Source organism: Micropterus salmoides, unplaced genomic scaffold (assembly GCF_014851395.1).
Source record: "Micropterus salmoides isolate LMB-PRFRI ecotype aquatic unplaced genomic scaffold, ASM1485139v1 Ms_hic_scaffold_20, whole genome shotgun sequence".
Lineage (NCBI taxonomy): Eukaryota > Metazoa > Chordata > Actinopteri > Centrarchiformes > Centrarchidae > Micropterus > Micropterus salmoides.
The window spans coordinates 25,844,307-25,870,561 of NW_024041151.1; the positions used below are offsets into that span (position 1 = coordinate 25,844,307).

At 39.8% G+C, this 26,255-nt stretch overlaps 1 protein-coding gene across 2 annotated transcripts in view; it reads right to left on the reverse strand.

Moving 5' to 3' along the window:
- whrna (whirlin a) overlaps positions 1–26,255 on the reverse strand; it is a 161,887-nt gene that overhangs the window by 68,331 nt on the left and 67,301 nt on the right. For both annotated transcript variants that reach the window (XM_038734254.1, XM_038734252.1), the window contains 2 exons: positions 19,490–19,708; positions 13,844–13,969 (listed from right to left, as the gene is read on the reverse strand). In XM_038734254.1, coding sequence (XP_038590182.1) covers positions 13,844–13,969; positions 19,490–19,708 — 345 coding nt within the window. The remainder of the gene's footprint in view (positions 1–13,843; positions 13,970–19,489; positions 19,709–26,255) is intronic.

Consider the following 26,255-nt stretch of genomic DNA (forward strand, 5'->3'; position numbering starts at 1 on the left):
TTGAGTTATATCTCTTTTTTGTGCATGTAATAGGTTTGCAAAGTGAAAAAGCCCAAAGTCCAGCCCAAACGGAGTTCCCATCTCCTACAGAAAGCACTGCTCTGAACAGCCTGAAAACAGCTCGTTTGTAGTCCAGCCATTTCCCTTCCTTCACTGTGACGTCACAATGAAAATGCGTCATAAAGCTTGCCAAGCGGCTAGCGGGGTCAGGCACGCTGTCAAACCAAACTTGTCTGAGAGGAGGCCCTGATTTTAGTTAAGTCCCTTTTCCACTGCACAGTACCAGCTCCACTTGGCTTGACTTGCCTTTGTTTGGTTTTCCATTGTAGAAATGTTGTACCTGTACCTGCTTCCAGGTACATTATCTCGTATAACCTCACCTCTGTCTAGGTTCCAAGTGAGCTGAGGGATACTAAAATGTATGCACTATTCAGTGCATCATCATTGCGTGCCCCAGACAGAGGCCAGCAACATAAAGTTTTATATTTTACAGTTTTCGTATGGAATTTCATCACTAAATCCACTTCTGAGAAGTTTTGAGGTGAGGAATCAACTGTGTAGATTTCGAATATTGACAGTTTTACAAGAAGTGATGGCGGAACAAGTGGCTGCGGGGGATGCCTGTGACAACCCGCGGGAGGAGCGTGTGAGGCCTGCCTGCATAGATCGTCAGAACACCGGCAAGAGTTCAACGTTTAGTCCTAAAAGACGATGCAACTCTGACTCTTTTTGTGCCTACTTACAATCACAACCTGTAAGTATGCTTTATTGGTTGTGAATTATATTTAAAATAAACACGGCAATGTAACTTCACAGACTGTTCAAGTGTGGAGTTGTTGTAAACGTCGGCTAACACAGCTAAAGTTATAGCTATAATGCTAACGTTACAGCCGATGTGAAAGCTACTGAGCAAACGTTCAAATTGTTTGGCCAATTTTATGTAAAATTTAGTTGAAATATGGTGATTTTTGTAGTGGTTTATGGTAAGATGTGGAACAATGATGTTGTGTGGTTGTGGACTTAACTTATACCATCTGCTAGGTTACGGTCGCAGTCTGAAGCGGCTTTGATTTAGATCACACTACCTTGTTTCTTACGACCCGCCCTTCTCTGCTTCAGATTGGCTAGTAGTCCTTACCTGGGAACTGTGCATGTGCAACTCCCAACAAAGATTTTGTACAAGTAAGATGCATCACTCTGTAGCTCAAGAGCGGAGCGTGCGACACATAGGGTGAAAAGAGGAGCTGCAGCGATGTGCAGTATGAGAAAAATATGGTGTATTTGGAAAATTAAACCATGTAAACCTGTCACACTGGGTTCTTGCTAAGTGCAAACAGTTCAGAACAAAATAAGCCTTAAAGGTGCTGTAATTTTCAGGTTCATACATGTATTTAGGGTTTCTACTAGAAAATGTTCACATGCTTTAATGTTCAAAAAACACATATTTCTCATTCTGTCCACTGCTTCAGCACCTCTTCACCCTCTTTCTGAACACTCATGCTGTGTCCTCTTTTACTACTCCCTACCCCCTATGTAGGGAGTTGTATGTAGAGCACCATATAGGGAGCTCACTCGCATTATTAAAACAACACTTTCGGACACTACTCGTTATTTCGGTGCCGTTAATTACATCAATGTCGTCAGACAATCAGTTTTCTCTATCAGCGCAATGCTTGATGGTATGTAGGGCTTGTTTAGTGACCATCAGTTTTACACTACTTTTCAAAATGCATTCTGAGATAGGGTATAATAATTATCACTATACATTCGGACAGCACTACAAAATGGCGAGCTCACTAAATAGTCCACTATATAGTGAGTAGTGGGTGATTTCGGAGACAGCCTCAGTTTTAGCTCCTGTCACTTGCTTGGCCAACTGCCCCAAGCACAGAAGAGGGACGGGCTTAGAGGGACCACACTGAATCAAGGCCTGAGACTGAGGCCTGAGACTCGGCGTCACTGTTTACTGTCCAAAAACATCACTTTATTCACTGGTGTTACTGAAACTGGATCAGATTTGATGGAGAAAATATTGTCCAGTTTTCCCTCTGATGTCCTCCGGCTGCTCTGCCTCCACTTTTGCAAATTTACATAGTTACTGGTTACGTTAGCAGCTAACTACTGCTATCAGCAGCTGCTACTAAGTTTGCTACTCAGTTAGCCGTGCAGCTAACGTTAGCAGTCCTCAGGGCTCTGAGGGCAAGTTTTATTAAAAGTTTGGAGTGAGATAACAATTCTCTCAGGTTTTTCCTAGCAGTTAGATTTTACCTATAAATTACTGATTCGAACAAATAGAAAGGATAACAATAGGTATATCTGATAAAAGACTATTTATATATATATATATACTCAGGGTTCGAGTTACGTGGGAGCTCAGCTCCGATAATGAGGGTCTGAGCTCCCATGGAAGCAGTAAAATCATGCATCTGTGGGGGTCTCTAATTCATTTATCAACAGCCATTATTTTGAATCATAAATAATGTACATTAAACAAGATAAACAGACTTAAATGAACATACTTTCCTAATGAACTACGCTGCGCACCACATGACTGACAGGATGGCTGCACTTCTCCACCATCAGCCACTGTCGTGCGCAAAATTTTGACCGAACAGGTTGAGGCTGTGACCTGCAAACATTAACTCAGTTGTATTGTAGCCTACTGTATTACTCTGTATTGACTGCTGCTTATTTGTTTAGTATTATTGGCTTTTTGATGCACCCTCCAATTAGTACAGTGTTACACATGATAATATGCTTGCTACTGTGTGCCAGCGGACAACAGTGCGTAAAATAACACTTTAATATTACCATAAAGGGCGGAATTGCGGTCTCCCCTTGAGCAATAGTCTATAATAGCATTTTTCAGGCGATTGAAACTTAACGGATTGCCTAGTGTGAGGAGGCCTACACCCTGTTGCAATATCACAGACATCTGGGGCAAGTAGTAGACTGCTGTGTGTGTGAGAGAGGGAAATGTTGAATCACGTAATAAGCAACGATCTCTCTCTCTCAACAGAAGGATTGCAGAACTTGCCCTACACATGTATGCCAAGCTGTGTGTGTGAGCAGGCTACACATTTCAGCTTATGAATGTTTTTTTGTGTTGTAATTGTTTGTTGCCTTGATGACAGGGGTAGGGGGCTCCCAGCTATTGGGAGTGGGTTGAGCAGTTTGTGGGTTGGTGTAGGGCAAGTTTTCTTCTGCTGAACACCAAGAAAACAAAATAAATCATTTTTGACTTCAGAAGTGTTAACACCACCCACCAACCACGTACTATGGATGGAGAGAGTATTGAAATGGTAGACAATTATAAATACTTAGGAACAATCATTTATGCAAAACAGTCATGAATACACATGTTATTTATAAGAAAGGGTTGCAGCGTCGATATTTTATGCGTAAACTAAGACTTAGAGATATATTGGTCCTCTTCTATCGCTCCTTTGTGGAAAGCATACTAACTTTTTGTTCCATTGCCTGGTATTTCACATTGTCGGTGAATAATAAAAATAAACTGCATAAGATAGTTAATATGTCCAGTAAGATTGCCGGGGTACAACAAACTAGCATGACAATGATCTGTGAGTCCCGACTGGTTAGGAAGAGGCAGGCGATTATTAGAGATATATCAAATCCCCTATTTGGCGAGTATGAGCTGTTACCATCAGGCAGAATGTTTAGGGTGCCATCTCTCCGAACCAACCAGGCCCGCAGGTCATTTGTGCCTATTAGTATTGGATTTATTAACAAACAATGAGATAAAAAAGAGCCGAATCTTGGGGTGTCGGGGAGTTGCACCTTAGGGTAATTTGTATGTTTGTGTTGGCAGCGCGGTTGTCTGGTTGTTGGTCTGTTGATGTTGTTTATCTGATGTTTGCTATATGACACAAAATTAATTTCCGCAAGGATCTATCTATCTATCTACACAAGGTATTTGTACTGAACTTGAGTGTTCTTTTCATGCCACTTTCAACTACTTCACCACATCTCAAAGGGAAATATTGTATTTTTTACTTTATCTGACAGCTTCAGTTACTTAAAAAGTTTTTTAAAAATAGCATATTTTGATATAAATTAAATTACTCAAAAGTTTATACAAGTCCAGCTAGTAGAACTACATCGGTTAGGCTAACTGACAAAAATTTAATGGGCAACTGTTTTGGTATTTTTCATGCAAAAACATTTCATGGTTCCAGCTTCACAAACGTGAAGATTTGCTGCTTTTACTTGATTATTTTAATGTATTTTTAATCATTTTGAGGTTTGGGCGGACAAAATAAGCATTGTGAAGGTCTCACTTAGGGCCCTGGTTAACTGTGTAACATTTCTCTCTATTTTCAGAATTACAATCGATTAATGGAGAAAATAATCAGCTGATTAAAATAAAAATAATCATTAATTGCAGTCTGATACAAAATAGTTCAACCTCAACCAACTACATTAATGCATGAGGAATAATAATCTAATGATATAATAAATACTAGTATACAGTCATATGGGATGTTTTTCTTTCTGCTTTGAGTAGGCTACTTTTATTTTAATTGGCTACTTCTACATTTTCCAGCTCATAGCCTACTTACATACTTTTACTCAACTTTTTCAATGCAGTAGGCTTACTTGCAGAGTATTTTTTACAGTGAGGTATTGGTAATTTTATTTATTTTTAAGGATCAGAATAGGCCTAAGTTACTTTGGTCACTACTGGCCAAAAAGCCAAAGCTTCTGGTTATAAAGAGGTTGGAGAATTTTTTACTGCATCAATAATAGCCTAATTTAGCACGCATTTGGCTATACTCCAAGTGTAAAATCAAAATGCTAAATAAAAACCTTCAAAAACTTCAAAAATTTGTTGGCATTTGCCTGTTTTTGGAAGTATTTTGGGTGTGCAACATTTACATATGAAGGAGGAAACACAAGATTGAGGCTTATGGTATGTCAGTTACAGTACATGAACACTTTTTATTTAACTATGCCAAGGGAAATACAGTTTTTCATTCTACAGCACCTTTAAATAGCAATAGTGAGAATAATTGAGAAAAAAAGAAAAAGCAGTGGCCAGTGGCGTTTTTTTATGTGAAGAGCAGCAGTTGTTATTTACTCCTCAATGGTCCCGGGCGGTTTGGGAAAATGAGGAAGCCCAGGTGCCTTTCAGCAGGCCAGACTTTGATCAATGGGCCTCTGGGTAGCAATCACACTTTACTGTTTGTCTGTGTGGTTCGCAGTTGGTGCATTTGAATTTGAATCTCATGTTTATTAAAGGAAACAAAGAACTGCCTTCTCTTGTCTTCCAGAACAGCAGGGTTTACTGGTGTGGGCACACAAAGTCATATTTCTGTAATAAGTAGAAATAAATGGCTTGCTTTGTCTTTAAAGTGCTTTCCAGCTGTGCAGCCAGAAATAGTCTAATGTGGAGCCCATTTCCGCTTCCACGCAGCAGACACATAGAAGCAGCGTTTCCATGTGTACGTGCAGCCTGGATGTACTACTGAAGAATGGGGAATTGATATTTTATTTAGACACTGTGGGGAACAGCATTTTGTCATGGTGTGAATATCAGTTTATGATTGTTTCTGTCCTTGTAAAAAAACACAAACACAATGACAGTGCAATTAAATGCCTGGTTTTAAATTAATTGTTGCTAATGTCGGCTAGTTGTTAAAGCCTGTCCTTGGAGCAGGCGGGTACACAAATACTTGGGGTTTGTCACTTTTTCAAGGATTAAATTAGCATTTTTGTATTCTTTACCAAGTTGCTGGTTACTGCCATCAATATATAATAAAGACCTATGACAGCTTATGTAGCATGGATGTTATTATATGCTGTACTTTACATACCTTACTATTACATAATATTCAGGATAAGTACATAATACTCATAATTATATTTTGATATGTTGTCTTCTATGTATGTGTCTCTTCTTCCGTGCATTATGTGTACTGGATCTAGATGCACAATCCAAAAACGTGCATGCTGTCTGCTTGGTTACTGTTCATTTGTGTCATTTACATTATTTTTGTTTCAATATTTTTGAAAATCTAATCAGACACCTTTTCCAGGAATATAATGATTGTACACTACATAGTAAAGCTAACACATTAATTTGGGTTTCTCACATCAGAAATCAACGCCAAACATTTATTTTATTTTTTATCTGGGACAAATCAAATGTGCAGCAAATGAGTAATAACTAAAAAAAGGAACATGGGTGCAATCCTGGTTCTGAGTCACATTTACAAATAATTATTAATTGTTAATCATTTATAAAGTTTTAGGATTACTTATTTTAACCCTTGATAAAACTGAGTATGAAAGCCTAAAACACCCCAGATAAAACGGTGAACTGTCTGTATGTTTTACACTGATGTTGCCGTTTGTTCTACTGGATTTTAATATCTCTGTTAAATCCTCTTTTGATGTTTCCTTCAACAGCAGCAGCACACAGTTAAGAAAAGTTCCCCTTAAGGGACAACAAATCTCTTCTCCTCCTCTACTTGGGTAATGTTACATTAGCGTAAGTTGTCCTTATCAGCAGCTATTTGACGTGTAATTTCAAACAGATCCTGTTGTTCATCTTCTTTTCTTCTTTTCATTTTCTTTTTCTTTCCTCTTATTCTCATTGACTGTAAAAACTAATTAGGTAATCCTTTTATCAGCTACACCATTACTGAGAATTGCCATTATACTCTCTAACCGTGCTTTACATTTAATCTGCCGTAACAGACAATAACACAGTAAAGAGATGCTGAATCTGTGTGGTCAGTGCTCCAGGTATTGCTGTATTTTAAAACAATTGTTAGTACCTAGTTAAAGAAACTACCTGCCATGTGGTAAACTAACACTGTGATCCATCTGTAGTGTGGCTGCATGCAACTGTTGTCAGAAATTTCAGAAAAACACTATGGGATAGAGATGGAGCTCAAATGTCAGTAGTCATGTGCACTCATGTTTCACACATGAAACACTACAGAGGACAAATCTAGCTCTGAGAAACTGCATCAACTTTTCTGTGCTGAAAGAGATGATACACATTTGTTCCGAACGTGAAGGTCAGTTGCACACCACTGTTTGTCCATCACCTTTAACCTCCGATAATCAGAGAGTCAGGAATAAGAGAAATTCAACATTAAAATATTCAGTCTTTGGGTACACTGGGTTTCAAAAACCCAATGTACACTTCATGCTTAGCTCCAAATAATACAATAAAAAATAGCTAATTATTTTTAACACATTCATACTGAACGTGGGAGAGGGTGATGGGAAAAGATATTACCAAGTTGCATTTAATGTTTCCCAGTTGTTTAGAATCATGCTGCTTTTCATGCCCCTGTAATTTGTAGATTGGATTACCAGCTACCTTTGGTAGGGGCTCTGGAAATTTTGTTTATTGAAAGAGCCTGTGGATGCCTCAGTCCTAGATTCACCAGAAATTGTCAGGGGAAGGGTCATTTCCCAGACACATTTATGGCGAAGTACACTTGTAAAGGTTACTTTTATGGCATTTCTCCTTTATTTGACTACTCACTGTGAAAAGAGGCAGAAAAGTTGGGCGTGAAGACGTGTAGCAAAGCAACAAAAGGGTCCAGGTGAATTTCAAATGTATTATGGCAAAGCCACCAGGACAGTCCAGAAGTTGCTATTTTAGATTCTATTTTGTACACTTATTTATTTTTCTCTTAAAAAAGTAAAATAAATCAAACTGAATTTTCTCCTAGCGCTTTCAGTGGTTTAACATCTTGGCTGTGTTTGAAAATGCTTTTGGACTGAGTAAAAGAAAAGTAAGTAACTCTCTTTAACATCGAAAGCTGGTATGTGATCAAATGTGATCCTTTCACTAAGTTTCAGTAAGTAGATGGGGTTTGTTGGTTGTTTGTCTGTTGCGGCATTACACACTTAATATCATAATGGCTTTAGCAACAATGGCTTGGTTGTGTTTCTGATTTTTTTTATCATAGGTATATTGTATTTGAGTTCATCTGTCAATGAAGTAATGGAGGCACTGGATTTATGCATAATATGGCCAAAAGACAAAATGTAATAAAAACAGATACAACCTAAAATCAAACCCTGAGGAGCTATTTGGCTTCTTTGTTTTAAATTTGAATTAGAAAATCTGAGTTTTTTTAAGAAGACATGAGATTTCAATTTAATTTCAGGGTCCCGACTGCTGTTACAAAAATTCAGACAATCAGTGAAGATGTGATTTTAAGGTCAAGCAATGATGCTGTCAGCAACTAAAACACTGTACAAATTCATTATGTTGCAATAACGCTTCTTCATTGGGTGGTTTAAACATGATTGTTTAAGCTACAGTACATCTTCTGGTTAGAGAGAAAAACAAACACACATACCTAAACCTCCTTGCTTGCCAAGTGCCTTTTGTGTCCTGATTTGTTTTGTGCTCTTTCAGCAGGATTGCTCCATCATCAGTGAGGATGGAAAATCACCTCTGTGCAAATTGAAAATACTTGGCCTTAATCCATCTACGTGTTTGGCACATTCTTTGTTCAGTTAGACATGCTCCATGTATATACACAGTGTATGTGTTTGGATTTGAGTAAAAGGCAGTGAGGCTGAATACATTATCCTAACTTGCCGACTTCAGCTAGATGTCCTTAATTATGAGCTAACCAAACACATACTGAATCAACAATGATAGGAAAAAGGAGATAAATACATCTTTACAGAATTTGAATAGTTTCCAGTGTTTTCCTTAGTTACCTTCATGTGCTGACATCACAGAGACATGACCTTTTTCCCTCGGCTTTAATTAAATTAAACTGAATCAGGCAGATGTCAACAGAAGGGCACTGGGCAGGGCTGACCTTTCTCCTGCTTTAAATTGCAGGCAGTTGGTGGAGGTGCATACGGGGGGAGTTCAGTAACTACACAAAGTCTGTGCTGGAGTCATCCAAAATTTTTGCAGTTGTTTTTATCAACGTCCCTTCTCATTGCATAGCCACAAAAATGCTACAACAAATTTTACAACAAAGGTTTTTACGAGGCTTCCCGTCAAGAGAGGAGGCGGTGGCAGGAGAGCAACATGACGCGGTAACATTTACACAGCCGAGCTTTCATTTTCTCTAAGACTGAAGGGCAAAAAAAGTGACATCTTGGCGTTGTGATGATTAGAGAACCCTGGGAGCGATATAAGCCATCCATCACAGTCATACTCGCCAGATGAAAAACAGTGTATGGACAGTCTGCTGCAGGGTGAGGAGCTGAAGCGTGCAGACCAGCGTCGTGGACAGTTATGAGGAAGCGTCTTCTCCTGCTGAGCACTGACAGAGGCGGCTTGTACGAGTCTGTGCCTTGAGGATGTTTGTGACACTATTTAGGATGCACATGGGATCCCAGTGAGTTATCACATTAAGGGCCCTTAAAGGCTGAGTCAGCTGACTGGCACTTTTTGTCAATAGAAAAAACAGTTGACTGACAACAGATATAGGAGTAGGAACAGGTGCTTTATGATAAAGGTGAATAGATCACATGTACTGACCCCTGTCCTGGTCCTGGTACTGTAGTGGAATTAATCAAAACTCTCATGAAAACAAAGATATAAGGACTTGTTGCTGATTCTTAAGACTTTTATTCCCAGTCAGAGATCAGAGGGGTCCCAAAATGTGTTTAGCTGAGTCTCAAATGTGACAAAGGGTTGGCCATGAAGATAACATGATGAGAGGAAACACTCAAAACAAGATAACAAAGACAAATCATGTAGAAATACTACCAGGGTCGGGAAGGCCTACAGACTAAAAAAGGGCAAAGTGACTCCCCCCGTCACTGAATAATGTAATCGGTAATATTGTTCATGAACACAGTATAGAAATGCCAAGTATGCCTACTGGATAATGAAAAATTGGAACACTAGTTCACAGTTTATAATTTTAAGCCTTACATAATATTCCTTTCATATCTCTATCTGGTAAAGTGTAGAAACTTACAATGACTTACTACTTACAACATTCTGGTATGTAATTTCTCACTTTAAAATATTCATGTAGTAACTTGTGATTTTGCTCTATAGTACTTTCTTTTGTAGCTACTCAACAGTGGGACAATCACATTTTTCCTCATATGATATGACTGTCAGTCTGAGCCTCCTGTTCAGAGTCTCTCCAGATAATGGGGAAAAGATTTATCTGCCAGTCACAGGTGCTGCTGCAGCAGTCGAAGCTGAAAAGAGTCAGCAGAATATGCATAAAACACACACACACACACACACACATCAGGATCACCATAACCAGCCCAGTGTTACTTGTGTTTACTACTTGTTTACCACAGAGAAGCATGAAGCCATGTAAGGCAATAATCCATACAGTTATCTTCCAAACGGCAAAGGCACTTTAGTCCCAAGGAGAGCGCACATGTCTGACTTTATCAATAAACAGGATTTTACTCTGCAGGGGATACCAGAGAGACAACATTACAGGAACACCACAGTGCCACCAGAATAAAGACAAAGAACAGCAAGGTGTGATTTTATGTGCTCCTTAACTGGCCCCATAAAACTTTTGAATACTACCCAGAGATTTACAGAGATGATCACTTTAACGCATACTGATAAAGCTAAGTGAGGGTAATGCTGGCGAAAGTAATACCTGTCTGCCGCTTCCATTGTTGTTGCACAAACTGGCATATGGTGTTGCATAAACGTTAGATGTGATGTCTAAATGTAAAAGGCCACGCTTTGGAATAAAAGACAGCAGCTTACATCGTCATGCACATATAGCTACATGACTGTACAGTCTGCAGAATCTGACATAGCCAGTCCTCCCACTCATCAAGCTCAGTTAGAAAAGTTCAGGATGTGTTCAGGCACTATACTTCGAAACACAATTACACTAGGGAGAACATATTCGTATTAAGTGGAAAGTCAACCAGAGATGTAGTTTCCACAGATGGGCCTTGCAGTTAAAGCTACAACTTCTCACTGTTTTCATTACGGATTAATTAACTGATTAATGGTGTAGTCTATGAAAAATGTCAGAAAACAAAAATGCCCATCTCAATTTCACAGGTGACATTTTAAAGTTGCTGGTTTTGGCTGACCGAATGTCCAAAGAAATTGAAATCAAAGTGATATAAAAAGAGAGAAAAGAAGTCCTCATATCTGAGTAACTGGAACCAGTGAATGTTTAGATCCGTTTGTACACATGTACACTTTAAGATGACCAAACGCCTACTGATCAACCTGTTACACACAATCACATTTTCTTTTAGGAGAGTGTCGACTCTGAGAGCAGTGCAGCTGGCCTCCCTTCTGAACGGTGAACCCTGGTCTCCGGAGACGGCAGGAGGCTCATCATCCAAATGTTAACAGTGTTGCCATTTGCTGTTTTGATTTTATAATACAGCTGGGTAAACAACTGTTTCTGCTCTCCATATTCCCCATTAACTATTACAGTAACAAGGCCAACAACTGAAACTCTTTAGTTTATTTTAAAGACATGTTACACAAAACATTATGCAGACTCAGTTTGTCTAACTCTACATACTTACACCCAACTATTTATTATTTACAGATTGGATATAAAATAACAACACACAACAAATCACCACATGCGCACCAGACAGATAAGGCCAAAGTGGGAATCAACAGTTTGATAGGCTGCCAACAACAAACATACAGAGGCTACAAACATCTCAGTTTGTCTGCATATATTGGAGAAACAAAAAGAAATATGATTCCTTGGGGGTTAAGTAGATAGTAAATAGTGCACTATTTCATAAACTGCAGAACAAATAAGTCACATTTTTGTGTTGTCCATTTTCACATGCTTTGTTTAAATGAGGGCTTTTCATACCAATGCCCCAGCAGCAGAGGGCCTGGTGTTTGAGTCCATTAACATGAATTACAGACTTTAAATATATACGTATGTATGTATGTATGTGTATATATAAATACATATATATGATACACCAGCAACTTTGTTGCTGATGTCAACAGGGATGGTTATAGAAATATCTCCATGGTGATATGATATATTCAGCAGGTATGTTCCTGACCCATTTTAATGGCCAGCTCAGCTCAGAATTCTAAATACCATGATGCATGAAGCAGCAAGTAGTTCATATATATGAAATCCTGAACCTGAGGGTGGGGAGCAGAAACATTAAGCACAATACACAATATTAAAGCCTTTTCTACCTCCTGTCTTTCATTTTCACTCTTTTTAATAAGAAGCCTTTGTAGTTGCTAACAGCACTCTACATCAAGATGCTATGCTGAGTGTGTGGGCCCTCTAATAGGTGTCTGTGTAATTGGCTGGTTGACAAACTGATCATTAACAGGCATGAGATGAAGGGCTCAGGGGAGGAGACGTCCATCCTCATTCTCCTTCTGTTACCATGTCACCGTGACAAACACATATTTAAGCAAACCAACCAAAACTGTGCACTCTAAGGAATACTACCTGTACACGAAAAGATCAGTGTGTACCCAGTTTCAGTCCTGCAGTTTATAACAAGCAACTATAAGTCAGATGTGTTGATGGACGATGGAATAAGGGGTGCCGAGGGGTCTTTGTGTTTCCCATTTCTTATTGAAATATAGGCTATATGTGTTCTACACAAATGTTTGTGGTGGGAAAAAGGATTTACTATCATTTTTATCCATTTATTATCGTATGTATTAGTCCATTATTAAATTCCTTGCCATGTAGACTTCAGGTGTTTCAGAGGAAGTTCTTCCAAGTGTCCCACAGTAAGTAAAGACATCAGGGTATCGATCTTCCTGTCAGAGAGACCCCATGTAGAGAGGCAATCCAGTACATAAGTTGAATAGTACATTACACGTATGTGACATCTATATGTAAGGATATGTGATTTGCTCGTAGCTCTGATTATAAAATAATTCTGGTAACTAGAGAGTCCTCTAAAATGTGGAGGTCTGGAAGTTTTTAGTTTTCTGGTGGAGTGCGTTTAAATATTCCACAATGTTTAAACATACTCCCCCAGAGAAAGAGAGAGTGACGTGCGGCAGTTGAGCCATGAAACAAAAACTTTAGTTTATCTTGAAGCTTAATGTAACTATAATTCTCTGGTTTATCAGTAAAGGGTATTAACTACACTGCAGACTGGAGTCTCTGCTAACAGTGACAAACTGAGGGGGTCTTATTTGAACGAGTCATCAACATTGGTTGTTTGCGCATCGGTAGACCTGCTTGTTTCCTTTCTGATATGGCTGTATCCTTACTGTGCTACATTTTTATAGTGAACACAATTATAAACACAACACTTTTGTTTTTGCCCCCATTCATCATGAGCTGAACTCAAAGATCTAAGACTTTCTCTGTATAACAAAAGGCCTATTTCTCGCAAAATATTGTTCACAAATCTGTCAAAAATGGATTATCTCGGCGGTCGTCTTATGTTCATGTGTTCACTCGCACGGTCTTCCCTCGGTTAAAAACAGAGAGAGGCGGGGCAAGTCGGTGTGTTTACCTGAGAGGTCTCTTGTGTGTCTGAGTGTGGGGAGAAAGTGCAAAGCATATTTAAAATTTATAATAATAATGTTCGTGGTGATTAAAAATTGGCAGTATTATGTGTGTGGGGGGGGGGGTTACAATCATGATGCCTGCTCAACGTCATGATGTGGTCCCACTACACTTGGATTAGGCACTAAAACTGTGTGAGAAGTATAGTGCTGAAAAGAATAACAGCCAACTATATGAGAGAGAGTTGTGTGCATTCCCCTGTAGAACAACAACGAAGAGTATGGCAATAACTAAATTATTGTCTAAAATAGCACAGCTTTCATATGTTCAAAGTGAGCCTGTGTGTGTGTGTGTGTGTGTGTGTGTGCCTGTGACAGCAAGTCAAAGATAGAATGAAGTGATACCTTCAGTCCTCCACACTCTGCTGCTGACCCCTGGTCCACTCCAGTGATGTATATACCCAAAGCATATTCTGCTCCCCCCCGGATCATCAGACCCAGAGACCGGCCGTCATCTAAAACCAAGTTGACCTGTTAAAGACAGACACAGAAACAGATAACAAAGGCAAAGCATGGTTAAATATCAAAAAATTGTGTGAACCAGACACTTATATATATCAACGTTTTGAAATTACATTTTTCAGTCTCAATTGTGTTTCTTGACAGGTTGCTAGATTTGCTGTGGTGTCGGGCTGTTCACACTGAAATGGAGATGTGAAACACAATAGACAGAATGAATAAATGACAGCTCCGCTTTGGATTTTCCAGCAGAAAATAAAGAGTTTCAGGTGCTACTTAGATGTGGTGACTCAGAGCTATTAATGAGAACAATCTGTTCTTATTGGAGAAATGACCGTTTGAATTGGTCAATCAGTTTGTTTACAAGGATCATACGCGTCACTACCCCTGATAAGCAGAGTGGACAATACCCTATGCTCTTTCAATTCAAATAATCCACCAAACGGAAATAACGACTACAAGGTATCTCTGCTACAGCAACCAATTAAACGTGCTGCTGCAGGGAGCTAATGATACCTGCAGGATATACACGACTGTGCCAAAATGACTCCAGTTTCTGCATTTATAAAAATGTCTAATGGTATTATTTCTGTACTGTATTTAGTCAGTCACTTCAGTCTTCCTAGTGTGTGGATTTTTATTATTAGAATAAATTATGTGGAGACAGGTAGACAACATACTGTATACATTTTAAATAAATAAAAAACTGTCTCAGGCTGCCATATACAGCAGGTGTATTGTTGGAATCAGTCAGTTTTTGCAGCAGAACACTCCCCAAAGCATCACACTGGCTCCGCCGGCTTGCCTTCTTCCCAACATGCATCCTGGTTCCATTTGTTCCCCAGGTAAGAGAAGCACCCAGCCAACCATGTGATGTAAAAGAAAACGTGACTCATCAGACCAGGCCACCTCCTTCCATTGCTCCTTGGTTCAGTTCTGATGCTCACATGCCCTTTGTAGGCGCTTTTGGCAGTAACTAGGTGTCACCATTGGCACCTGACTGGTCTGGGGCTACACAGCCCCATATGCAACAAACTGCGATGCACTGTGTTCTGAAACCTTTCTATCAGAACCAGCATCAATCTCAAAGTCGCTCAAATCCTTACACTTGCTAATTTTTCACATCAACTTTAAGGACACAATGTTTACTTATTTCCTAATATATCCCCCCACTGACAGGTGCCATGGTAACGAGATAATTCACTTTACCTTATTCACTTTACCTGTCCGTGGTCATAATGTTATGGCGGATTGGTGTATTGTCTTTTCTTGGTATCATTTGTTAGGTGGAACAGTGTCTTCATGTCAACGTGAAAGCTGCTAAATCTTTCAAAACACACTTTCATATTCCGTCTTAAAACATTAGCTATACTATAGACATATACATATAAACTGTATATTAAAGCAACACTATGTAAATATATTTTGCAATTTGGCACAAGTGCAAGTGCACTTATATACCACTGTAAATACTGACGGCTGTCCACGTGCATTTGTTATAATTACATTACTTATGATCAAAAAGTAGTGAGTCGAAAAAAACTTTGCTAATCCAGCCAAATATCAAGCAAGTGCAACAACACCAGACATCACAATCCAGTTAATATTACTCACTAGTCCAAGCCCAGCCTTTGGTTTCACGAGGCTGATATTTATATTTGTCTGGTCTCTCACCGAGAATACCGTAAAGCATTACGCTGCTCTCGTGATAGGTTTCAATGTATAGTGCTTCAATGTATAGTGCTATTCAAGGTGGGGGCCTGGAACAGCAACGACAGAGACGCCATTCTCCCTATTACAAGTCAGTGAACCATCAAAATTATTTTGAGGCTGTTATTATAAGATAAAATTACTATATAATGTTGCTTTAACCTTCCAGCTGCTGTCACTTACCTTGATTTATGAAAGCCTTTGAAAGACTTATGTGGGCCTATTTGTGGTGTGTTCCTGAGGCTACAGGGTTTGATAAATGATTCATTTGTCTGATAAATCTGCTTTATTCTAACCCACTGACAGAGATTGCGACAGATATAATCTGCTTTTTGTTTGGAGCGTCTGGGTCAATGCAGTTCAATGAAGCAATACATTCCTCAGTGCTATATTGACAGAGAAAGCAGTGTTTGACAAGTAGTTCTTCCTTCCACCAGTACGTATATTTGGATTTGACATGACAGTGACATAGCTGGAGGCAAGAAAAAACTAAAGGCGACTTCAGCTTGGATTTCTAGCTTCAATCTCTCTGTAGCAAGGGGGCAGGCTCTACATGCCTCTCTCTTCGCTTTTATAGCAAACTACGTTCCAACAGCAAAGATTTCATCCCAAAATATGAGTGCAGAGGTTACATTTTACAATGTTTTGGCTGGCTTGGATGTTCTTCTTTAGGCTGGGAGGATCGCGCTGACCATTGAGTGTGTATTGTTGTCACCTCCTGCTATGTTTTGCCCAATAAAGTAACAACCAATATTATAGGCTAGCAGGCTGAAGCGATGTTGGACTAATGTTGTAATACTGAGAGGGAGGGCCAACCACCAACTACTGTGGGTAATACACTAACTATGTATAAGTACCTCATACAATTCCACTTCAAAAAATCCAAACTAACCCTTTAATGTCAGAGCAAACATGCTGATGAGGGAAAATTTTTCAGTTCAGATGCTTTAACAGTTTAGCTTTAACACTTTCTCCGTTACCTCCCTCAGTTTTAAAGCAGCTTAAACTTAAGATTTTACCCTCTCTCAACTGCAGGAATACACATACTGTAACTGCAATGAAGCACTGAACGATACTTCTTAATGACATTAACAGGTGGTCAGGCCTACCCAATCTTAACATCACAAGTACAAAAAAATCCTTAATTTTATAAATAATCTAGGATTTACTCAACTCATCTATATCACAGTATTTACATTTGGAAAGCAAATAGATGACAGTGAAGTGTACACTGTCCAATGGGAGAAGTTCAGTGGAGGCTTAGCTGTGCCAAACTTTAAATTCTACATTTTCCTCCATCACAATGAGGCTCTTGATTACTTGGTTTGATCCTTATGTAGCTGCCTCTGCCAAGATTTAAATGAGGAATCAGGTGCACCCTGGCAACTACAAGATGACACATATGCAGAGATCTCTATTAAACATTGTCAGTTTCATCCCTCGTTTTTCTCCCCTCCTGTAGGTTTGGCATCTGGCACAGGAATCTTACTTTCATTCAGTGCATATGGCGCTGCACCCTTTCTTTTAATAACACCTGTCTGCTTATTGGAGGTAAGCCAGCCACCTTAGCTCAGTGGGAATATTGAGGCATTCATGTTCTCTGTGACATTTATGCAGGACATGGAGAATAGTTTTAATCACTAGATTCATCCTTCTTTTATTAGCAGCACATTGCAGCTCATAGTGTCCTGTGGTATTAGCAGTTTTCATGGAGTCACTTCAATATGCTCTTTCTCTCTAAAGGGAGTCCCAGCGGTCTGGCATCCCTGTTCTGTAAGCAATGGAATCTGAGTGGCATTCATAGAGCCTTTGTTTGGGATAGACAAGTGCATTTAATCACAGCAGCGATTCATGAATAAAATTGGTATGTCATAGTAGCCATGAGCAACACCAGTAACCACAGCGACAGTAGGTAACAGCGGTATGCAGTGTCTCTATTCACTAGTCAGTGTAACTTACACTGCACATTTCCAGCTAAACAAAGTCTTACTGTTGACCCTTTTTGCTCTGCTCCGCTCTCCTGCCATTTATCGGTCTTGCCATTTATCGGGTTGTGCATGCCCGCCAACAATTGCATGCAACTCGCGGTTCCTTGTGGGTCTATTCCAAGTACTGTTTAAAAAACGATATAATATTCTTTGTATTTCTTTAATATCAATTGTGATAAATGATTCAAACGTAACTGAGCATCCCTGTATTGCCAAAATGGCATGATCCTCATTTCATAACGCCTTTAATGCAGAGCACAGCTTTTTAATCACCTCTAAATCACAGAGCTGGAGGCAATTCCAATAAAAAAGTAGGTTGAAAATGTTCAATGACAACGAGAGTGAAAGTTTCAAGTAGTTCCCCTCCTCCAGCCCATCAAATGCTGATACAAATCAGACACGTAACTTTACCTGTTTTGCTACATATCTTTGAAATTGCCTAAATATCAGAAATGGAAAAAGTTTTTTTAAACTATCAACTAAACACTGGATTAATATTTTCTAAACATTATCTTCATGGCACTAACTACTGCCTGTTTTAATGGAGGTAAAGCTGTTAAGATTAATGTGTGGCTCTTAGCTTTTGAAAAAGTAAAAGTTTTAGTGCAATAAATCTCTTTAAACGGCTCTGACAGCTCCTTCCCTGCTGGTCATGAGGTGGTGACAAAGTGGAATTTTGTGGGACTGAAGGTCCAATTACTGTTATTGTTTAAGTTTTTAAGTTAAGTTATAAGTTTTAAATTTCTTTTACAGTGTCCATCATCTTTTGTCCATTATGAGTTTTACTATTCTAATTTACTTTTACTCTTCCAGACTGCAATAAAGGTACCAAGTCACAAACGTTGGAACCAGATGATGATATTATTACCTGATCGTATAAACTAAAACATTGCATTGTAAATATAACTGAAGCTTGATTCTGCAAACACATGACCTATTTGTTGTCTCAGAATTTGATACTTTAAAAAGTTTTTAAAAAGTCAGAGGGCAAAGGCTGATGGTAGCCCAGTGTTGGTGTGTTTATCCAGTCAGGCGTTAGGATGGTTAATGTTCATGTTCAAGCTGATTCATTCATGGCCTTGTCAACCCACAATGACTGAAGCAAAAGCTGTGGGAGGCCTTTGCCTTCCATTCACATTTATATAACTTTAAAAGTCATGAACAAAAAGATTCTCCTGCAGTTACAGAGTTAGAGTGGGAGTAGTTATACGATAGAGTGAAGATCAGTGTGCAAAGACAGCGCAGCTAAAAGGACTTGTTGATCTTCCTTAGCAGACTGAAAAAATGGTACTACACCAGGTTGAATGTAAACAGAACAGTCATAATGCGTAAAGCTGTGAAGGTCAGCTCACAGCATGACGCCTGTTTAGAGGAAGTTGGATATAGTTTTTAGCATATCTGTTTATTAATCAAACATTTTTAGATTTTGTGCTTACTTTAGCTAAGCTTAATTTAGCTAGCCTTTTTACATACTTCATGAATATTTGATTTTATATTTTTTAGCATTAACCTTCAGAGTTAGAAATGTAAGACATTATCAATGCAAGTAGATGTTTGTACTAGTAAATATTTTTTAGTAAACAGAAATTGTTAAAAGTGCCTAATGGATGTCAGGGACAACCAATGTTTTGAATGAATTAATGTCCTGGGCACCTATAAAATATTCAACACAATTTTGGGGACATGTTATTTAATATTTGAATATTTTACTTCTCCCCCTGATAGTATTATCCCTTAAAGGTACAATTGAGATTTGTGAAAAAGAGTTGTCAATGGAAACAGTGCTCCTTTATTCCAGCATTACAGTGTTTTGGGTTTCCTCGTAATGCCTCACCTTCTTCTCGTCTCCCTCCTGCAGAAGCTGCATGTTGCTGCGTCGCTGGCTGTCAGTTCTTCTCAGGGTGGCGCTCCGATGCTCAGGCAGGTCAGGAGGAGGGGACACACTCCGACCCTGAGGGTCAACCCAGGTATAAACATGGTTGGTGACATAGCCACCTGGAATCCGCCCGACTGAACGCACAGAGAGACAAAGCTTTTTACTGCCCTTCAGGACCTGAGGGGGAGATGAGAGGAGAGGAGAGGAGAGGAGTGAATTCAGGCCTCATTATAAACACGTCAAAAATGTCTATTTCTTCGAACATACATGAGTGCAAGTTCAACTATAAACCCACAAATCATTAATTACACCATAGATTACACCCACATGAATACATGCATGGCTACAAACATAAGGCTGTAGCTGTGAATATTAAAGCGAGAAACAACACTACATTTTGAAGACATTTAAAGATTACAGAGAAGAAACCAATTTTTGCAGTCCTCCACCACCCAAAAAAACCTAAATGACCAAACACCCCCACATACACACAAATGCACACAACCAACATCTCTAACATTTCTACTGAAAATTGCTGTTGGCTGTGCCTCATTGCCTTCTGATAGCTTGCTGTGTGTGCAGTCCCTCTGTAGATCAATGTATTCCCATGTGCCCGGTGGTCTGCAGGAATCAGACCCAATGGATTTGAAGGTCTTAATGATCAAACTTCTGCACCACAAACAGGACCCCTGCTTTCAGACTGATAATTATCACAAACACTGCTGATTTTAAAACTGATATAACTTAAATTAGGACCATGTGCTCACTTCATGAGTTAGGATTTTTGAACAGAATGGAAAGGTCTCTATATGAAAGGGTTTCATATATTTAGCTATCATCAATATCATTAATCAGCTGCTTATATCAGCAATGACATTCCTTTGGTCGTTACCTAAATGAGCAACAGAACCAATACCAGCTGGGTCATTTAAAGGTTTAGAGCTCTCTTTTCACCACCCAACTGCAACCAAAAGTCAACTTCAACATCCTTTGTATAATCGTGCAAAGCACATCTGACGTCATAGTCATAGTCATCTGCATGCTCTTTTGTCTGAATCGCAATCTGGATTATATCCCTCAGGAATCCAAAAAATGCTGCTACAAATAACAGTGTCCCTTCATTCTCTTCTTCGCTGACTACAAATCACGTTAAACCCTCCATTCGACTGTCTTCTTCATATAACAATTGTAAGGAACTACTAAATGCCTCTGTTGAAATGCCTATTAACAAATGTTGCAAGCAACAACTCAAATTATTACTTGTTAAGAGTGCTGTGGATAACAGCGGAGACCAGTCTCCTTTAATCACTGTGATCAACCTGAATCAATTTCACAGTCCTGATTTGTGCTGAGAAATAATAACTTTAATTCTGAGGCAACAAAGCCCTGTCAGCGCTGAAGATCATTGACTGCACCAAAATACCTGTCATCACTCCCCTCCCTCTTTATGGGCAGCATAAATGCAGAGGTGTAGATAAAACTATAAAACAGATAAGTTCAGCAGCAGCTACAGTGGGAGTAGCCTTTACTCACAGACAGAGAGGATAAAACTAAAAATATTTGCATACAAAAAGGCACACAAAACCACAAACAGTGTGAAGTCAAAAAGGAAAATTGCCTGTCTTTTTGATTTTATTATTGAGGCAAAATTTTGACACTGTTGATGTCAAACACTATCTATCTGAACCATGCACATCATCAGCCCATGACATGTGTCATGTGCCTCTGAGCCATCACCGGGGGGTCCTGGGAACTGAAACGGATCAGGATTGCACTGTCTGTGGGCTAAACACCGCAAAAAAGGAAACTGATTTCAATCAACACTTGATTTTCTGTTAGTACAAACCAGTAAAGTATGTTGATTTAATGTATGCTAGCAAAACTGACTAATGTTATGGAACTGGGAATGGCTAATAATTATGTTGAGATTAGTTATTATCAAATAGGCATTTAATTCACATCACTGGGGTGTTTTATTTGGTAATTGGTTGCTACATGCACACTGGTTTCTCTCTAAGACACACAGTTCAATACAAGCTTTATCACGGTGCAAGCAGGTCTGAGTTATGTAACTGTATTTAGATGAAATGGAGGAGGAAGGCAAAATGAGCAGTGTATAGATGTAATGAGAATCAGGAGTGCATGGAGTTAGGGATACACAAGGAGAAAAGGAAAGATGGAGGGGAATGGAGGTGATGGAGGGTGGGCAGTAGGTTTAACAGGCGGCTCCATCCTGTGAATAAGAAACACTGGCAATCGACTAAGCATCCGTGGTACAGTGGTCCTAATGCATGGTCTCTGGAGGAAAGTGCTGATTGTGACACTGGGCTGATGTAGGTCGACGTTGCTTGCAAGCAGAACAAACAGCACTTGTTAAAAACAAAAGAGGGAATATATAGCAGAGCATAATGGGAAATTTCAAAGGCAGGTAAACTGCTTTCAGATGATGCCGCAGAAAAAAAAAACATAGGCTCTCATGAGTCCAGGGCAATCCATTTTATACCCAAAAGCTGACTGCACAAAGCCCGGCTGTAGAAGCCATCCAATTTCATCACTTAGAAATGCATGGTCATATACTCTAGGAGGTAAAAAGGTACCTGCTGTCAGGAAAATGAGTAAGAAATGACTTATGAGACATGAGGGATTAAACCATAAATCCTGGTTATGTAAAGAGTCTCTATTAAATGGCCCCAATGGTACTGCAAACTCTATTTCAATTGGAGTAGCTAACTCTACAAAATTGATAGGTGCTCATATGTATATGTGTATGTATAGCAACTACACAACTATTTGAATATCAGTATGAGTGTTGAAAGTAGTATGATAATTATCGCAATATAATTTTCCTCAATATCAATATAATAAATGTTCAATATATTGTCAATAAATATTTGGTTTAATTAATTTGAATCACAAACAAATTAGCACTTATATTTTCTATTAAAGATTTACTAATCATATTTGTTACATTGTTTTTTATCATAATAGTTTTGAATGTTCTACCTCAGATTTGTTATGTGATCCACTGTTTGGCATCAAGTGTTTGTCCCATTCTGACCATAAAGAAAAGTTGAACCACATAATTAACCATCTGATTTCTTCAATTTTCAGTCAGAAAGTTCAGCAAAAATCAGCCTTTAAACTTGAAAGAAATAACGATTTGACATTTTTCGTGATAATTATCGACATCGAATGATATGAAATGTTTTTATTGTGATAACATTTTTGGCCATATCGCCCCGGCCCTAGTTGGAAGGGGATGATCAAATAAAGGTCTTCAAATCAGTGATATGAAGGTAGCCTATAAGGTAGCCCTAAGCAGTGGACCAATGAAGCTGTACAGAACCTCCAGGTGTGCTTGGACTGCACTGACTGGGATGTTTTCAGGACTGCTACCAACAGTCTAGATGAGTATACAGAGGCTGTGACATCCTACATCAGCTTCTGTGAAGACAGCTGCATTCCAACATGGACCAGGGTGAGTTACAACAATGACAAACACTGGTTCACAACTAAGCTCATACAGCTGAGGTTGGAAAAGGAAGGTGTGAGAGTGGAGACCGGGCCAGGTTTAAGGAGTCAAAGTACAAGTTTAGCAAGGCGGTGCGAGATGCTAAACAGCTGTACGCATGGAGGATTACAACACCAGTTCTCAAATAATGACTCTGCTTCTGTCTGGAGAGGCTTCAGACAGATCAACAGCTACAAACCTAAATCCCCCCAATCCATGAACTACTCACGCCTTGCCAACGAGTTGAACCAGTTTTACTGTCGCTTTGAAAGACAATGTACTATTCAGGAGGCAGAAACCTCGCAAAGCAGCTGGGCTGGATTCTGTCTCCACATCCACCCTGAAGCACTGCGCCAATCAGCTGTCTCCGGTTTTCACAGACATTTTTAACACCTCACTGAAGACATGCCATGTGCCAGCCTGCTTCAAGGTCTCCACCATCATCCCTGTCCCCAAGAAACCAAGGACCACTGGACTAAACGACAGACCCGTCACCCTGACATCTGTGGTTATGAAGTCCTTTGAGCGCCATGTGTTGTCCCACCTGAAATCCATCACAGACCTCCACTCCTGGACCCCCTGCAGTTTGCCTACAAAGCCAACAGGTCTGTAGATGATGCAGTAAACATGGCCCTTCACTACATCCTCCAGCACCTGGACGCCCCAGGAACCTACGCCAGGATCCTGTTTGTGGACTTCAGCTCTGTTTTCAACACCATCATACCGGCCCTGCTTCAGGACAAGCTCTCTCAGATGAACGTGCCTGACTTCACCTGCAGGTGGATCACTGACTTCCTGACGGACAGGAAGCAGAACGTTAAGCTGGGAAAACATCTCTCTGACTCCAGGACCATCAGCACCAGTTTCCCTCAGGGCTGCGTTCTTTCCCCCCTTCTCTTCTCCCTGTACACCAACAGTTGCACCTCCAGTCACCAGTCTGTCAAGCTCCTGAAGTTTGCGGATGACACCATCCTCATTGGGCTCATCTCTGGTGGGGATGAATCCGCCTACAGGTGGGAGATCGACCATCTGGTGACCTGGTGCAGCCAGAACAGTCTGGAGCTCAACGCTCTGAAGACTGTGGAGATGGTCGCAGACTTCAGAAAGAGCACAGCCCCACCCTCCCCCATCATCCTGTGTGACTCCTCAGTCACCACTGTGGACTCCTTCCACTTCCTGGGCACCAGCATCTCCCAGGACCTCAAGTGGGAACTGAGCATCACCTCCTTCACTAAGAAGGCCCAGCAGAGGATGTACTTCCTGCGGCAGCTGAAGAAGTTCAGCGTGCCAAAGACAATGATGGTGCACTTCTACACTGCCATCATTGAGTCCATCCTCACCTCCTCCATCACCATCTGGTACGCTGGTGCCACTGCCAGGGACAAGGCCAGGCTGCAGCGTATCATTCGCTCTGCAGAGAAGGTGATTGGCTGCAATCTTCCTTCTCTTCTGGACCTGTACGCCTCCAGGACTCTGAGGCGTGCAGGAAAGATTGCAGCTGACCCCTCCCACCCTGGACACAAACTGTTTCAGACTCTCCCCTCTGGCAGGAGGCTGCGGTCCATCAGGACCAAAACCTCTCGCCACAAGAACAGTTTCTTTCCGATGCCAGTGGGCTTCCTCAACAAGGCCCGGGTCCCCACTGTCAGTGACTCTCATGCCCCCCTCCCCAAACTCACACACACTCATACACTCTCCTGACCCCACACTGACATCCAACAACGCCCAACTGTGCTTTATGCTCACGTTGCCAACTTTGCACATACTTGTCAGCATTGTATTATAGTAGTATTGTATCTTTTTATATTTTTGTACACTTTTTATATATTTACATTACTATTTATGTTATGTGTACTGTAAGCACCAATTCAAACCAAGGCAAATTCCTTGTATGTGAAAATGTACCTGGCAATAAACCCGTTCTGATTCTATCCTTTTTGCCAGTATAAAGACCAGGATAAAAGCCATGTAAACAAAATACCTGAGTCTAACTCCAAATCCAGCTTACTTATTATAGCATCTAAAACTGCCTCTAATCAAAGTAAATGAGATTTAAATGAGTAAATACATAGAGTACAGAGTTATAGTAACAAATAAGATACTTCATCTTTAATTACACCAGACAACAAGAATGCACAACTCCTGTAAAGTCAAAGAGTGAAGTTATATAGTTTCAATTTGAGAACATTCTTTTTATTCTTTCATTAAAAACAATTGAGATTGGTTGGTTGCTGTGCTCTGTTTTTCAAATACACTCACTAAATGAGTCATAAAAGTCATCAAATCTAGGGGAAGAAACACTGGGCTCCAAATGGAGTTAAACTCCTACTGCTCTACCTCATGTCCAACACACAGGCACAAAGTCTCTGCTTTCATGAGGTTTCAGATGAGGTTTTGGCTTGGACAGGAGGATTTATGAGAGTAAAAGAAAAAAGTCCACCAGTCATCTGTTAAAAGCATTTGTTCTTTGGTGATGACAGATGATTTGGCTGCAGAGTTGAAATGCACTCAACGCTAATTGTTTCTGCTAATTGCACACATATGATAAGTTGCTGTGAATACACATAATGCACAGTTCATCAAAGTTCATCAAAGCGTGCCATCTAAGCACACAGTCACACAGAGACAAACACACCAACCTGCAAGCACACAGATCAGATGTATGGAAGAGATCCAGATACATGAAGTACAAGAAATGAAAAAGCAGCCATGCAGCCTTTCAACATGTTTATTAACTGCTGTCGGAATAGATCTGTCAAACTCAGGGGGTCTGTTTTACACAAACACACACACACACATGAAACCACTTCCACAATACTACTACAAGCACAATTTCTTAACCTACATTCCATTCAAAGTATACAGTTTGGGTTCATCTTATATCTTATAAAATGTGGAGATACCCTTTAAACAACTGGGGGAAAAACTGTTATGATGCATACTTCTAGGTCCTATATAAAACCAAAGTAAAGTAGAAGAAAATCCAGATTGTCCTAAATCCAATCACTTACTAAAAAAATCAGCCAGTGAGATTTTGTAAACACAGAGCCTCCTACTCAGTGGAACACTTAAACATGGACAATATTGGATAACACAAACTTTTATTGTAAATTCAAACCAAATTATCTTCAGTAAAATGATCACGTTAAAGGTTCAGTGTCTGTGTGTTTTAGTGGCACATAGTATATTGAATTTGTGTCAATAGAGCCTCCT